Raw genomic sequence first — 16689 nt, forward strand, 5'->3', positions numbered from 1 at the left:
TTTCAAATTTTTAGTTCTGAATGGGTTGTATGGTCTTTTGTCAAAGCTAAATAGTAAAAAGAAAAAATAAGATCTACTGTTATGAAATTTTAAGAACATTTGTCGTGCAGACCTCAAAAGCCAAGATCAAAACTCAGGACTATCTTAATACTGTTAAGGTTATAAGCAACTCCTCCCGGCTGATGCACACAATCACAAAATTTATTAATTTCAGATTTTGGTCCTGTTTAGCTGCGTCGCATCGCGAATAAGACACTTATTAAATTGCCTGTTGTTTTGAATTTAGAGCCAGACTTCTGTGAAATGTGTACTCCTTCACTCAAGCACTTAGTATAATTCCGGCGTTCCACATTTATGTCAATATTAGGTTATCTTAGCAATTAGCATGGATTCTGCATCTTTCCTCATCATCCCTTCGTGACTTGTTAGAAGTGTAGCTTATTCACAGCCATGGAGGTGATAATTACTGAAATAGGAGCAACTTAGGACCATATCCGCAAAGTGTTTGGCCGCACTAGTAGCCAGCTGTAGCTTGCTGATAGCTTTCTGGTGCGGCGTAAGTAGTACTAAGCTTGCCTTGACATCTGACTACAAGTGCGTGGGTGAAGTGTGTCCAGAAGTGTGTATAATGATTTAATTAAAAAATAATAATGATGATGATTATAGCTTCCAGCTGACAAAAAACAAAAAAAAAAAAGCTTGTGCTCATTTATTTCTCTCACCTTATGACAAGCTTTGAGGACAAAGGCGCCGTCCACTATAGTTGCGCACGCTGCTACATGTAACCAGCTTTGTTACAAAAAAAAACAAAAAAACAGCTGATCTGTTCAGCCATTATGGTTCTGCTGAAAATGATCTTTAATGCCTACTTATCTCTAACTTTGACGTCACGCCAATGACGAGGGATAGTGTCACAATTTCTAGTGCTCCATGGTCTTCATCGCACATTTCCTTTTTGCCATCAGCTCATCACTGGTACGGGACTGCATTGGTGTCACAAAACAAGCAAAACAGACTTAATCTTCTAGAAGCTCACTGAGCTGGACTCTCACAAGAGATACAGAGGTCCTGAAGGGACCTTGTTTAATTTACTCCAACTGTTTGTTCTCATTTGTTTGTGTCCCCTTCAGAGCAGAACATGACTGTCAAATGTCAACCAGCTGGGGGCTCAGATTGTGCTCTGTGTTCTGTGTGTGTTCTTCTATATGTGCGCGCGCGTATGTTTGAGTGGCACATGAGTCACAGAAAATCGGAAAACATCCTGTTGACCTCATGGTTGTTGTCTAGGAAGATTCTGCCTCGGGAGCGTTGTCTTTCGGAGATCAGTGACAAATGGTGGTGGTACTCAGAGTGTTTGTTAGGTGGTAGAAAGTAGGGCCTGACTGATATGGACTTTTTGGCAGAATAAAATTCTGATAAACGATTAATCAGACGATTAATTGAAAAAAATATAATGAATGAAAAAACGTCATTTTTGGTCCCTCAGCACTCACAAAAACAAATACTGTATTTCACCGAGTTTTAAACGCACCATGTTATTAGGCGCAATATCAATGAACGGGTCTATTTAAAAAAAAAATTATAACCATAATAAATTACATAAATTAACAGCATTGGGTTATAAGGCGTAAGAAAAAAGTTCGATAACCACTGATTAGAGATTACTTCAGTGTTTAGGTTGTCGTGACGCATATCCCAATTGTACCACACATAAAATGGGAATTGTGTTTTCAACCAGACAGTGTAAATTCAGCCGCGATATTACAACACTTTCACATTTCTTTTGTAATTGTGCCAAATAATCAACTACCGGTAATCAAAACCATGTGTGTGTGCACCTGTTTCCTGTTTAGGACTGGGAATACTTGCTGGGATGTCATTACCACCGCCAGATGTATTCCCACTGTGTCGACAGATCAGCGGACACTAGTGGCTGTAACGCGAGCGTCGTCCCGGACGAAGAGGACCCGTCGTCGGTCTGTGACACAGCCAAGACAAGTCTAGAAAAATTTCTGAATTTTTCAATTCACTTCCTGTGTCCCGTGTTTGATTTCCAGGCGTCGTCGCCCCCTTCTAGCACCTTGGACAACACGGCACCCCTCTTCGCTCACATTCCGGCCCTCTTCTATGTTCTCCACCTGCTCTACCAGGAGTTGCTACTCAACGAGCTGCACCGAGAGAGGGCCTCGTCTCTGGTGTGTCTTCTGCAGCAGCTTGCCAGGTAACAACATCTCTTTGTGCATTGCATAATGTCACCTTTTTTTTTTTAGAAACTACATGCAGTTGTGGTCATGGGAATGGTGTGAATGGACAGACACAGAGAGTAGTTTGTTTTGAATGCGAGCGGATGGAAACATTGAACGCCGAACTCCATAACGTTGACGTTCTCAAGTTGTTTACGTCACTCCCAACCTTTACTGTAAAACCGGCATGTAAAACAATTGATTAACCAACAAATGTCTGCTAGCTAAATGCTATCATCCAGTAAAAGACAGACAATCAAATTTAGCACTGATGTTACAGGGGCGCGCATCAAAATTTTGACGTGGTTTCAAATGAACACCAGAGGTGGTTGTTTGGTGTTCATTTTTCTTCCGACGCACCAACCTCAACGATGAACGTAAAGACTTACGGTACATCTGGGCAAGGTTTATTGTATATGTCATTTTGATATAACTGAATAATTTTCGGGGTCTCTGCGTAGAGGTGGCTGTTGTTTATGTTGTGCTTCTTTTCCGGAACATTCAGGGGCTCCACCTACACTAATGAGCTTCTCATCTCAGGCTGATTGGTATTGAGAGGTTGGCACCTTCACATGGCTGCTTTCACAATCAGCATGTGGCAACACTTGAAACAACAACAACAACAAAAAAAACATAAACAAAATCCATTCCCAGAATACCTCCATTGACATTCAGACTGAGTGTTGGTCAGTTGAAGAGTTGCGAAGTCAAATAAAATGCAACGGTGGTTTTGTTGTTGAGCCTCTCGTGGTAAAAGCCAGCGCTGGAAAATTACGCTGAAGAGCGCTTTTGCCTCCCACTCCGCGTTGTCTGTCATTGTCACCAATCATGGCGCTCACTTAACCTTTGAGAGTTTGTTTCTCGCCATGCTGAAGAGGCCTGATTGCGCGCCGGTCTTTGCGGGGAAACAGCAACGTGGTTTGTTCAGCAGGAGTGCAGTTAGGCAAAAAACATTTTAACCCATGACCAAAGGCATACAGTGGAAATAAAACGTGTTCACTTCACCCCCATGTTCAAATGCCAGATTTTTGTGATGTAAAAAAATAAGACGAAAATAAATCTTTTCAATACTTTTTTTTCACCATTGTTACCTACAACCTGCACAATTCAATCAACTTCAAAAAATAGATGTATTTTCGATTCTTCCATCTTGTATAAAGGTTCTAGTTCGAGCTGAAGAAAAATAAACTTCAGCATCACCGTGCTTCATGGTAGTTGTTGTTGTTTTGATGATGAGCAATTTTGCTTCACACTTATGCAGCATGATTATTTCAGTGATTTATTTTGACTCTCCACCTCGATATGATTAAAAAACATTTCAATTGAGTTGTAAATGTTATAGGCCATATTGTTGGTGGAAAATGTTTTGAAATTACCTTTTGTGAATAGTGTCAGTATTACATTTAACATTTACTTTGATTTTTAAGAAATGTGGAAACCCTGGTGAGGTTTGTCAGCTCTCTTGTTGCTTCTGTTCAGTTTTTTTTTTCTTTTTATCATTGCACCACATCTTTTTTTTTTTTTTTTTTCCTTTTCATTGCTCTCTTTTAAAGTCACCCGGTTGGATAAATGGACTGTGTGGGAGGAGGCGCTCGTGGTAAATTAAAAATTATTGATCATGTAAAGTTGAACAAAGGGTATGTGTCTGACTCAGAATGCTTTTAATTACCACTCCACAACAAAGCTGAATGTCATGGCCAGAGGAGAGCCGATTTTTGTCCTGCTTTTAAACACGCATGTGTACTGTATGTGCATAGTCATATACAGTAAAATTTAGCAGTGATCACGTGCAGTTTCTTAGTGTGTACTTGTCCCGGGGCCTTTCTTCAAAAAGCTGCTGAAATCATCACCGTGTAGGTCAGCTGTCATCTTGCAGCACTCAGGCCACCTCCTTCTCATCTTCCTCCTCCTCCGCCGCCACCTCCTCTTCCTGCACTCGTTGCATGAAGATGAAGGGAAGGCAGGTGAAATATTTATAGCACGGCGGGTGCCACAACAATTATCTTGAGAGTAGCAAACGGACCGTGCCGAGGGAGAGATGTACAGTGCGCTTAATATCGCGTGGCCACGTGATGCCATTCATTGCACGTGTAAGTAATCACACAGTGGCTCCTTTTGAGCAATTATAGGCTGAATGTACATCTTTTGAATTACTATTATTCATAATAGCTTAAAAAAAGAGTCTGTAAAGCTCTTGTTTTGCTTTTGTGAATATGAGCAAAATGTGAGTTTAGTAGCGATGTTTGTTTTTAATGAAAGTGTCACAATTTGATATTTGTCCACAGCACAGTGTTCTACATTTTTCTGCCCTATCTTGAGTAATTTAAGCACTTTTTTTTTGCAGAGACCTGCATTTGGAGGACTATGTGGATCTGTACTGGAGGGACTACCCCTCATTAATCAATGGATTCACAGAGAGCTGCGTCATAGACCAGTGTAAGACTTCACAATTCAACAGTTATAATGTTTTGGTGTGCAGAAAATGCCACTTTTCACAGTTCTTCCTTTTTTTGGCAGCTCTGATTGGTCAGATGCAGCATCCGTCCTTTCTGCGGGCGGAACCTCCCTGCGTCTTCAGCTGGCTCAGTAGCTGCCTCCGAGGGGAGGAGGCCCCGCCTTTCCCCTACCTGCCCGGTGTTTGCCACAGGGTCCGGCTCTTGGTTCTGGTATGGCTGCTCATGTACACAACCCCCCGAAAGTCGTGAAACATGTCCAAAATTAAAAAAAAACGAAAAAAAAAAAAAAAAACATAGTTGTTTATGTAAATGTACAAATAGGAAAAGAGTGATAAATGTATTTGTACATGCTATAAGAGTTTGAGTTTGTCAGGGGAAAGAGTTCTCCGTGTGTGTTGCATGAAGAGCAATTATCGGTAGTAAAGTGCACACACTGTAATTTGCGAGTGCCGCAGCCGGGTTCAACATTTGATTGATCCAGCAAGGAACACAGCATTCAGCGTTATGTACAAAATGAGGAGAGCTAGTTTCACTTTTATACATTTATTTCTAGATGAGTAATTCACTATCATGGCAGCACGGTTACGTAGTGGTTAACACGTCTGCCGTCCAGAGTTCTCAGAAAATTTGCCATTAATTCCATGTAATTTTAAGAAGAAAAAATACTATATTGAGATATACAGTACAGGTCAAAGGTTTGGACACACTTCTCATTCAGTTATTTCACCTTTTTTTGTTAAGTACATAACTCCACGTGTTCATTCATAGTTTTGATGCCTTCAGTGACTATACAATGCAAACAGTCATGAAAATAAAGAAATCACATTGAATGAGAAGGTGTGTCCAAACTTTTGGCCTGTACTGTATATTGATATCTGGATATAAAATTAACTGTGTTTGGATAGCAAATTTTCTCCATATCGCACACCTCTAATGCCAATTATTTACGATAGGTAGGCTACGTACCAGGAAAGTTACTTTTTATTCCCAACTGGTGTTCTCTTGGCAATGTTATAAATGTCTATAAATATATTTTTTTTTTCCGGTCAGATCACATGCTTTGGTTTGTTGCTACTTGCTAGGCAGACTTCATTGGATTCAATAATCTTTCCTTTTAGGCTGTAGAAAATGTTGGCTTTTTGTAAGTGTCTCCCAAATTAGTGAGTCAGACGTGCTAAGTTGCTAACCACTTAACTACCGTACTGCCTCATTTGAATCACTACCCTGTGTAAAATCTAAAGTTATCCTAAAAAGAAGAAAAAGGCTACAAACTGTTGGATTTGTCAGCCACGATGGAAGGTTTTGGACAGAAAGTTAACATGCACTCTGATTGAAATAGTTTATAATTACTGTAGTAATAATTTCTCTGCGTCATCAGAGTTACGCTCTCTACATCAGCGGTGACGACGAAGCCACCACTTCTAATGTGTCCAAGTACCTGGTGAAGCTCTCTGCAGGTGAGTGTGTGCACTCCATGAGCCAACACGTCAACCACTGCGTGTGTGTGTTTTATCGACTCGCCACCTTTATTACCTTTCAACTCCCGCACACCGGCTCAGGGAGCAAAAATAAAGGCGTGCGATACAATGATTTTGCTTTGAAAAGGATACTGTGATGACGACAGCTCCTTACAGGTATTTGATGGAGTGTTGAAAATCTCTGACAAAAGATTTGGCATTGACTTTTGTATTTAGTGCGACAGCATCCTCACCTCCCAACAGAGGAACAATCGAGCATTCAACGTGCAATTTGCGCACCCGTGTTTTCAATTTGCACTCGCTGAATGGAAACAATAGACAATACACCAGAGCCATGGATGTCTGATGATGGTGCTAATTATTGAGCCCCTTGACCTCTTCTCTGTCTTTCCTTCCTCAGGCCAAAAGACCACTGAGCAGCAGTGCAGAAGGTGAATCAGCTCCCAGTGCTATGATGAGCCATTTTTAAAGCGCTTTTGTCAATTACATCTAACACAAATAAAAAAAAAAAGAATTCACGCTACAGTGTGGTAAAGCACTGATACCAACAGTTAACAAAAAGTGATAGATGTATTCTATTAAACATTATCACTCAATTATTATTAAAAAGAAGTATAAGACAGTAAGGATGACAAGATATATGTTTGCAAAAGTACTTGAGTGGAGTTTATGATTTTTTTTTTTTTGTCTGTGCTCAGGCCAAACTAATACAAGTATTACTTTGTAATACTTTTATTACTATGAACTATGTACACGTGAATTGAGGACAAATGAAACCCTTGCCGCCATCCTGTTGTATTTAAGGGCAATTATAACCCTTTTTGTGAGTGCGTCATCAGTGACTCCCTCGGTCCCTGTCTCTCGCTTTTTGTGGTTGTTATACAACCTGCAAAACGTGCGGACAAACCGTAATTTGAAATGGTTAAAAAATACTTGTACAAAGGATTGGATATTTTACACTGAGGATTTGATCTCGTTGGTTAAAGACTTTATGCAGGTAAAGAAGCAAGAAACATAACTTGTTGGAATACAAATCGAACGAGAGATGGGGGGGTTAATTCATGTGTGTATTTATTTTGATTCATTATAAATAACAATGTATTTATTACATTTGTCTGTATTCTAGACAGACGAGTGTGAATCAAGTCAAGTCGTGCAGTGAGAGTCTGGCTGAGCAGCTCGTGGTCTGGCTCACCTCGCAAGGTAAACGTCTTTTTGTCGCTGTTATCACACTTTTACAGGGTTTGTGGTTATTCCCGGACATATTTTGCTGCTTTGCATTCTGCGGTCCAGGGTTCACTCTCAAAGACCTGGAGTCGGTCCCTTTTGGTGTGGCTCTACCCATCCGAGAAGCCATTTACCACTGTCGGGAGCAGCCCTGCGCCGATTGGTCAGAGGAGGTTTGCCTGCTAATTGGCCGGCAGGACCGCACCAGACAGGCCCACAACATGACCCTGGCGAAAAGCAAAGCCGTGAGTATAAATATGAGTTCAAGTCGTCATTAGCATGGTATAAATAGTCCATATACTGTTTGATCCTGTTACCTGTGTGTGTGTGTGTCTAGTCTGTGGGTTCTAGTTTGTCATTAGAGCCTCCCGCGACCACAGAGGCTGACGAGGAGGAGGACGGAATGTCGGACATCATCCAGGAGGTACCCCCGCTCGTTGGGCACAGAGCGCATCGGCGAAGATCATCTGAAGCAAATGTCACGCACTCAATAGGTCACAGGACTGATCTGGAGTCAAGATTTGAGGGTCCAGGAAGTCCGGCGGCTCCTGCAGAGCTCCAAGCCAGTCCGGGTCTGCGTCGTCCAGCTCCCAGAGGTCTCAGACCATGAGTACATAGAGGAGAAAGAGAACAAGTGAGCCCCCTTTGCCGGCGTCGTTGAAACAATAGATAGCTTTCATTTAGTCCATTTTCACACCCTCTTCATCACCTTGCGCCGTTTCCAGACTCCTTCAACTGTGTCAGAGGACCATGTCCCTCCCAGTGGGAAGGGGCCTCTTCACTCTGTTCTCCTACCAGCCTGTACCCACAGAACTTTTACCCATCCCTAAACTCAACCTCACAGGTAATGAAATACAGTGAATCCTCACTATTTGTTAGGGACCACGCCCTGATGCGAACAGCAATAATTCACCCTCCCCAAAATGTGTATAAGGATCTATATGAATAGTTTAAACCCGAAATAAACACCAACCGATGATCCCAAATCGCTTAAACGTTAACACCAAACCACTCTTTGAGTTGGCACTGTAACTTACTGCTACTACACTTTATGAACTTGCTTAATCCAAAATGATGATTCTTTTTGATATTACCGGTGATGTGTTCATAATTTTTCATGATTTTACTTGGCCCAGGTCGTGCCCCACCTAGGAACACCATGGTCGACCTGAACAGCGGGAACATCGATGTTCCTGCCAACATGCCCAGTTGGCCCAGCTTCCACAACGGCGTGGCTGCTGGACTCAAGATAGCCCCCGCTTCGCAGGCGAGTCCCCACACCCGGGCTTTGACCTGTTCTCGTGACCACGCGCAAATAAATGAAATTGGCCCCCCACTCGTGCGTTCAGGTGGACTCGGCTTGGATCGTCTACAACAAAAACAAAAACCAGGAGATGGCCAATGAGCACGCTGGCTTCCTCATGGCGCTGGGTCTCAACGGGCACCTCACCAAGCTTGGGACACTCAACATACACGACTACCTCACCAAGGTGCACATGACTCTACTCTGTGTATAGTGCAACCAGTTTCCACCTTTTCCACATTTTATTCCCGTTAGAGCAGGGGTCTTCAATCCTGTTCCTCGAGGGCCGGTGTCCTGCCTGTTTTCCATCTGTCCCTGCTCTAACACACACCTGATTCAAATGATCAGGGTCATTATCCAGCTTCTGCAGCCCTTTGGTGAATATCTGTAGCGGGGAGAGATGGAAAACAGGCAGGACAGCGGCCCTCGAGGAACAGGATTGAAGACTCCTGCGTTAGAGCCTTATTAAAAGGAACAAAACCTAGCTCAAGAGTTCAACCCGAGCATGTGTTTGTCAGGGCCACGAGATGACCAGCATCGGGCTCCTACTGGGCGTGGCGGCGGCCCAACTGGGCACCATGGACGTGTCGACAACCCGCCTGCTCAGCATACACATACCCGCCCTGCTTCCTCCTACCTCCACCGAGCTGGATGTCCCACACAACATTCAGGTATTCCTGGCACCCATGAATGAGTTCTTGGAGCCTGAGTTTTATAGTGATCTGGTATTTGCTTTGGATTTTGTTTTGTATTTTAATAATCTACTATACACTTTTCCCTCCAATCTTTAGGTTGCTTCTGTAATTGGCATTGGGCTTGTGTACCAGGGAACTGGACACAGACACATCGCTGAAGTTCTTCAGTCAGAAATAGGTGAGTACCTGTGTGTTAATGGTCTTACCACATCATTAACACTCACTGTTAAATGTTTAAATGTTTCTGTATATGTGTGTTCACTTCAGGGCGACCTCCAGGTCCGGAGATGGAATATTGCACAGACAGGGAGTCTTATTCCCTCGCTGCGGGATTAGCTCTCGGAATGGTCTGCCTCGGGGTAGTTAGAGATTTTTTGTTTTTTTCTGCAAAAATCCGATTTTAAATTTTTATTGATTTTCCACTTTTATTATCACAAAAAGCAAATCGCTGTCAAAACAATTTTGCGTTTTAATTTTTTTTATTATGGGTCTGGTTTTATTTGTTCTGCTCTCTGTTTTTTTTTTTTCTTCTTTTTGGTCTTGCTTTAGTTTTTATGATACTAAAGCGTATTCCCAGCATTATCTTGCATTAGCTTTCACAACTGTAATAGAAATACATATTGAAAATGTAACAATATAAATACAGTATCCATTACTTGCAACTTTGTGTACCGTTGGTCTGAAAAAGAATAGCAGGAAAGTCTAACCCCTCACCATTACCCAAGATAGGTTATCCATCGAGAAGTGCAATCCAATTTACATATACACCGGTACATACATACATACATACATACATAAATACGTACGCATGTACATACAGTAGGTACATACATACTCTAATATATGCAGAATCTCTACATATATACTGTGCACAAAAAACACCTAAACACATATACCACAATTAAATACTTATACGTTTTACAGGTGAGCCAGGGCGACCACCGCAAAATGTTTGTTTTGGAAGCACATACCTCAGTTCAAAAATTTCAAACATGTTGCGAAATCACTGCTTTTACAACATAAACATAATTTACCGTACTTCCCTGCAGCAAGGAAGCAACCTGATTGGGATGAGCGACCTAAACGTCCCGGAGCAGCTGTATCAGTATATGGTAGGAGGCCACCGCAGGGCCCCGGTCGGAGCCAGCAGAGAGAGACACAAGTCACCAAGCTATCAGATCAAGGTACAGTGAATGGATTACACTTAGGAAATCTATTGCGCTCTTGAACTACACTTTTTTGCATGTGTTTCTCTATGCATAGTTAGCATACTGGCTGAACTGAATTAATGGTTGTTTACAGGAGGGCGACACTATCAATGTGGATGTGACGTGTCCCGGGGCCACACTGGCCCTCGCCATGATCTACTTGAAGACCAACAACCGGTGAGAAAAGTGACTTTTGTACTCATGTTCCTGATTGGTTTTGCACACTGGCTTCTGTGTATTTTATTAAACGGATACAATTAGCCTGTCTCAGACAAATGATGAAATCAGTGTTGAAAGGGGAAATTTTAATGGAAAGTTGAAGTGTGAAGTCTGTAAATATTTTGTTAGTTCTAATATAATGTTTTTGTTTGGTTTCTACAATGTTTGTGGGTGAATCCTGCTTAATTTTGCCAAATTGTGAGCCAATAAATTGTATTCATATTGTACTTTTCACAAAAAGGACCCAAGAAGTGTATTATATAGAATATAGAATCCTGTTATATGTTGATAAAATACAGAATCATAACATTTTAGACTCTCCAATAACAACAACAAGTCGCTACATTTGTTGCTAATTGCTAGAGTGGTCGGAAAAGTTGCTAAATTGGTAACACTGAGTAAACCTCGCTTCGTCTCAGTGCCTTAGCTTTGCTGCTGGTCACCATGGTTACTGAATCTCTACTCAGCATTTGCATGACACAATCACCCATCCATCCCTCACAAAAACGATTGATTGAATGTGACAACTGGATGCTAAGTGTAAATTCTTTCTTTTGTTGATTATTCACTGAGAAATTGAGGAAAATGTTAAAAAATGTGGAAATCATAAACAATCATAATCCCTAGGGCAGAGTCCCCAGCTCTGCAGATATTGCTTTTGTTGCAATATCTTTGTTGCTTTGTTGCAACATTGTTGCATGCACCGAAGGTGTGGTGGCTCTCGCAGTGCATCGGCATCCTAACCATATCGTAGTCCATGCTCACCGCCACCATTTCCATTCAGTGAAGAGGAGTGTATTAACACTTTGTGCTCTGCCAGGTCCATAGCTGACTGGCTGAAGCCTCCAGATACTTGGTTCCTGTTGGATTTCATCAAGCCCGAGTTTCTTCTGCTCAGGGTTAGTTAGCTTGGCGTGAGAAATCATTTTTGCAATTTTTTTACCCCCACCGCCATTAACTGTTCATCCTCTCCTTGCTCCTTCAAGACCCTGGCCAGGTGCATCATCATGTGGGATGACATCCTCCCGAATAGAGAATGGGTCAAAAGTAACGTACCTCAGGTGAAAAAAAACACACAAATAGGTCATATTTATCTTGTTTTTTTGTGGAATCATTCCTAAATTTCAGATTTTTTTTTTTCCCCCAAAATATTATTATTCAGATCATGAGAGGGAATCATTTCGACTCGAGACCAGAAAACATTAACTTGGAGACGTGGATGTGAGTTTCTGTTTACACAACAATCCTTACTATTATATTTGTGGGAGATTAGGGACCGAGTTGTACTGCGGCTACTATACAACCTTAAAAACAAGTGGCTTAAAGATGTTTTGATTTTGAAAAAATATGCCCCTGAAGTGTATATGTACAAGCACAGGGCGAATACTCTCCACAGCTTCCATTAGCAGCCTACGCTAAATTTAGCTCCTCCCCGACATATGAAGCCTGTCTCTCATATCTATCTCAACATATTTCCTTGACACCAATATACAGTACTACTTTGTTATTGCACCGCGTTCCAAGTATTTATGCAATGATTGAGGTGTCTGCTAAAATGTAACTTAGGTTTATGATTATGTTTTTGATTGAAATAGCGAGTTGATGTCAGTCAACATGACCTCCTAATGCTAACTGATTTCACTTTACAAATGATAAAATATGTTGAAACTTGTGCGCAATAATTTGGAGTTTTGCATTTCGCATTTTTTATTTTTAATGATGATACCGATGATGAATGATGAAAATAATGTTCTTCACGTTCACGTGGTGATATTTCCCACTTCTAAGCCAAGTGCAGGACTACATCACAGCTGGTGCTTGTATGGCGCTGGGCCTGCGCTTTGCCGGTTCCGCCAACTCTGATGCCTTCGACTGCCTCTACGACTTTGCCAAGAGCTTCATGAAGGTTCTGTCCTTCTACGGTACAGCCGCTGCGGTAAGTCTTTACACATGTAATCATCACATTGCGTTTGTGTCCACCGCCATTCGCTGTGGTTCCCGCAGGAGCCGGGTTGGTACATCACACAGACGACGCTGTCCATGATCCTGCTGTCCATGGCCATGGTGATGTCCGGCACAGGCAACTTAAAGGTGCTGCAGCTCTGCCGCTTCCTGCACTACCGTACCGGCGGCGAGATGAACTACGGCTTTCACATGGCTCATCACATGGCTCTCGGCATGCTCTTCCTGGGAGGGGGAAGGTGAGACGTCAACACAGGCACAGACAAGAGGCCAAAACAGCGCTACCCCGCTATTTGCTTCGATAGGCATTGGGCCCTGCTGCGAATAGCGAAATTCTTCAAGTAATTGATGCCTTCATAAAATAGTTTATTATTGTCTCCAGATGCCACAAGGCGGTGGCAAAGCACTAGTTTTGTCTAAATAAAGCTACCTCGGCTTACTCTGCTGTCTCTTACTGCGAAGTTGTGACCATCTCCATGTAGTGTGTCTTTTGTCTGCATTATACTGCCGGTCGGACACACCACATAGGGGCCAAACAACAACAGTGAATTAATTATGATGCGCCAACTGTGTAATTTTTGACATTTTATTATTTAATTCTGTTGATAATTTGTTTTTATAAAGCAAAATATAATAGAGTGCAAAGGATTCCGGTTTTTTGGGGTGGCTGGAACGGATTAAAGGCATTTTCATTCATTTCCATGGGGAAAGTTGATTTGAGATGTCACCACTATAGTTCCTTGGCACCAATATGCCACTAGATGGTGGCAAAGAACAGCTTTTATCTCAAATGTTGTTTTTCAAAATTCTGACTTGTCAGACAAACGTTAAAAATTTTTTAAAACGCGCTACTTTAATTGTGCTAACAAGGGATGCAGGAGTCTAAGTGTGGTACTTCCAGTCCCTAGTTTTTCTTTGTTTTGTCGGCAAGGCTGGATATCATTCACTTTGGATGGCATATAAATCAGCATAATAGAGGTTGAGTATACCTCCCATGAGTAATGCATGCTGGCGAGAAGTCACAGCGAGCGCACAAAAGCAGCCAGTAGCCGTCATCAGATGAACCTTTTGTATTAAACCTTGCTCACGTTTGGTTGAAATCCGTTTAGCTGAGGAATGATCGGGCTGCAGTCTGAATGTCAGGCGTGACTGCAGGTTACCGTGGTGTCGGCAAGGTCATATGTTGGGCTCAAAAGTGAATCACGTTGTCACTGTTGCATTTGACTCTTTTTCATTCAGTCTGCTTTCATTGCATGTTCTTTGTAGTCACTTTTGTTGTCTTATCACTTAATCTTGTCACTCATATTTTTCCTCACATTTGTTTTCTCTGTGCTGCTTTTTCCTCTCTTCTTACCTCTAACCTGTCACACCGCCCCTCATTTTCTTTGTCATTTTAAATCCAACAAGAATTAATTTATATTTACAGTGGACCCCCACTATTTGCAGGCAATAGGGACTCAGGCAGGCCGCATTTGGCGAATTTACTCGAATAATTGACAGATCTATACATGTGCTACATGCAGCAGCAACGTTGGCTAACATAAATAACTCCTGAAACACACTTTGACTTCTGCCTCGCACTGTTGCTTGAAAACGGCGGATCTCATTTTCCCTGCAAGTCAGTCAAAGAAGCGAAGAGTTGTAAAACTCACTATTAAGCCTCCGTTTTCCATATATGATCCGTAGAAAATGCACAATGCCATCATTTGTGCTGAGAGTTAAACACTCGAGGCCACCATTTAATGGCAGCAAGCCTTTAACTGACAGTTAATGTCACCTCACATGTGCAAGTGACATTTATTGCCCCTTCTTCTTATAATCATAATAATGGCTCCTTTAGTCAAAGTACACACTTAAAACAGAAGCAGCTATTATGATAGAGAGGCTGGATAGTGGCTTGTGACGCCAAGCGTTATTATCAAAACACAATGAGGGAGCAGTGGTCCTACTCAAAATGGGATATGTACACTTCCTGTGCCTTTTTTTGTTTGCGTAGCACGTTTGTGCCTCTCACATTTGTGGCAAGAATTGATGGTTTAGTAATGTTTTTTTTGTTGTTGTTTTTACATGTCAGGTTCAGCTTGAGCACCTCCAACTCGGCCATCGCCGCTTTGTTGTGTGCCCTCTACCCTCACTTCCCCTCACATAGCACGGACAACCGGTGAGATCAACACACCAATTATTTACGTAAACAGCACTCGTAGCGAAGACCTTGAAGGTTTAAACATTTGTCACCTGTAATATCCCTTCGCAACCCTTGTTATAGGGGATGCTATATCTAAAGTACAGTATTCCCCCACATTTTGAGGGGAGTTGAGTTTCTACTTGTCCAAGGCAAATTAAATTAAATTGACTTCATTTTGACAAATTCCAACAACACATTCAACCCGATATGCATTTTAAAAACTGATTTCTTAAGGCCTCACAAATGTTCCAGATGCCTTTGACATAATTGTTTCTGCCCTCCATTTTTACATTTTTTTTTTCTTACGTCTATATTCGGCAGCTATCACTTGCAGGCTCTGCGACATCTCATTGTGCTGGCCGCCGAGAGTCGCCTGCTGGTTCCGGTAGACGTAGACTCCCTCAAGCCTTGCTACGCCCTCCTGGACGTCACCTACAAGGTAAAAGAGAGCATCGTTTAAATCTTTGATTCATTTTCACCACGTCATTGTATCTACTTCCTCTCTGTGGTTGCATGTCCGCGGTGGCACTTCCTCAAAGGTGAGCAAGTAATGTGCATCATACGCTGGTTTCACTTCATCCACTCAACTGCCGCTCAATCCGCCGTCTATCAGTTGACGCTGAGAAAAATGGCTCATTATTTAAAACGTTGGTGTTTTGTTGCTGCGGCAACCTTTTTGTTTGTCCAGTTGCGGTCTATTGAAACTGCTACGCTTGCATCGTTTGGCTTGCGTTTCCCCATCATTCACTAGGGTCTTATTTCCTCACATGCACAAAGTAATCAGGTTACCTACATAGGTTCTTTTTTGTGCATGTCGAGCTTCCAAGCTCTGTTACTAATGTGTCAGGATCAGTCATAGCATTATTACTGATGTTTAATATTAAAACAACACATCCGCTGTAAGATAATAATGCTCATTTTTTAATTGAATCTTGCATATTCCTTAACAACTTTGCTTATGGTAGTGGTCTTAGTTTGCAGTACATCATCATGTGTGAGAGGTATTTTGTAATATTTTGATTACCCGGTGAAACACTGATCTTATCGCTGTCATCGCAGAAAACCGAGTGGTACGACGAGACCACGGTGGAGCTGATGGCTCCCACTATGCTGCCTGAGCTGCACCTCCTCAAGCGGGTAAAAAAAAAAAATCGTCCACGTCGCCTCTATGCTCATGTCATTATAATTTAGCATTGCGCCCTTATGTTTGCTCATGATCTCCTGGCAGGTTCGAGTGAAGGGTCCTCGTTATTGGGAGCTTTCTATTGACCTGGTCAAAGATGTGCAGCATCTCAAGTGAGGAAGATGCTAAAGAAAATAAAACAGTTGCTTTCCCCATAGGGCTGATTGAATCTGTTTATTTTGTGGGCACATTTTAAACAACGGTTTGTCTCTCCTGCCACTCAGGTCCGTCCTCTCCAGGGACGGCGTGTTGTATGTGAAACTCCGAGCGGGGCAGTTGCCCTACAAGGACGACCCACAGGGCTGGAAAAGCTTGCTGGGCTCGGCCGTCAACCAGCGCAGCTCTGGAGTCAGAGCCTTTAAGGTCATTTCTTCAGACTGTTGAAGAAAAAGATGTAATTGTTCAGCCATTGTGTGATCACGGGCAGTTGAAAGCCTTGGACTTTATCCAAAATGGCTGCCTTCGTTTACAAGTTCAGGCATGCGTTTTTGAGTCTTTCTCGTGCATCAAAAGACATGTCCACTCAATTT

General features: G+C 42.2%; 1 protein-coding gene across 4 annotated transcripts in view; it reads left to right on the forward strand.

The window, feature by feature from the left end:
* anapc1 (anaphase promoting complex subunit 1) overlaps positions 1 to 16689 on the forward strand; it is a 37415-nt gene that overhangs the window by 11400 nt on the left and 9326 nt on the right. For 2 of the 4 annotated variants that reach the window (XR_015088716.1, XM_086045489.1), the window contains exons 21-48: positions 1854 to 1976; positions 2058 to 2221; positions 4588 to 4679; positions 4761 to 4909; positions 6078 to 6156; positions 6578 to 6608; positions 7304 to 7380; positions 7471 to 7649; positions 7742 to 7828; positions 7899 to 8038; positions 8130 to 8248; positions 8541 to 8671; positions 8754 to 8894; positions 9226 to 9378; positions 9499 to 9580; positions 9670 to 9761; positions 10452 to 10586; positions 10705 to 10787; positions 11650 to 11728; positions 11816 to 11890; positions 11992 to 12050; positions 12618 to 12765; positions 12834 to 13030; positions 14866 to 14952; positions 15298 to 15415; positions 16036 to 16113; positions 16205 to 16272; positions 16384 to 16522. Coding sequence is in view for 2 of the 4 variants with exons in the window: in XM_086045489.1 (XP_085901615.1) it covers positions 1854 to 1976; positions 2058 to 2221; positions 4588 to 4679; positions 4761 to 4909; positions 6078 to 6156; positions 6578 to 6608; positions 7304 to 7380; positions 7471 to 7649; positions 7742 to 7828; positions 7899 to 8038; positions 8130 to 8248; positions 8541 to 8671; positions 8754 to 8894; positions 9226 to 9378; positions 9499 to 9580; positions 9670 to 9761; positions 10452 to 10586; positions 10705 to 10787; positions 11650 to 11728; positions 11816 to 11890; positions 11992 to 12050; positions 12618 to 12765; positions 12834 to 13030; positions 14866 to 14952; positions 15298 to 15415; positions 16036 to 16113; positions 16205 to 16272; positions 16384 to 16522 (3105 nt within the window). In the remaining 2 variants the exon portion in view is untranslated. Of the gene's footprint in view, positions 1 to 1853; positions 1977 to 2057; positions 2222 to 4587; positions 4680 to 4760; positions 4910 to 6077; positions 6157 to 6577; positions 6609 to 7303; positions 7381 to 7470; positions 7650 to 7741; positions 7829 to 7898; positions 8039 to 8129; positions 8249 to 8540; positions 8672 to 8753; positions 8895 to 9225; positions 9379 to 9498; positions 9581 to 9669; positions 9762 to 10451; positions 10587 to 10704; positions 10788 to 11649; positions 11729 to 11815; positions 11891 to 11991; positions 12051 to 12617; positions 12766 to 12833; positions 13031 to 14865; positions 14953 to 15297; positions 15516 to 16035; positions 16114 to 16204; positions 16273 to 16383; positions 16523 to 16689 lie in introns of those variants that run through there. The other 2 variants (XM_086045490.1, XR_015088717.1) reach the window with 2 other exon arrangements.

Source organism: Filicampus tigris, chromosome 11 (assembly GCF_054856515.1).
Source record: "Filicampus tigris isolate MCC_2025a chromosome 11, RoL_Ftig_1.0, whole genome shotgun sequence".
Classification (NCBI taxonomy): Eukaryota; Metazoa; Chordata; class Actinopteri; order Syngnathiformes; family Syngnathidae; genus Filicampus; species Filicampus tigris.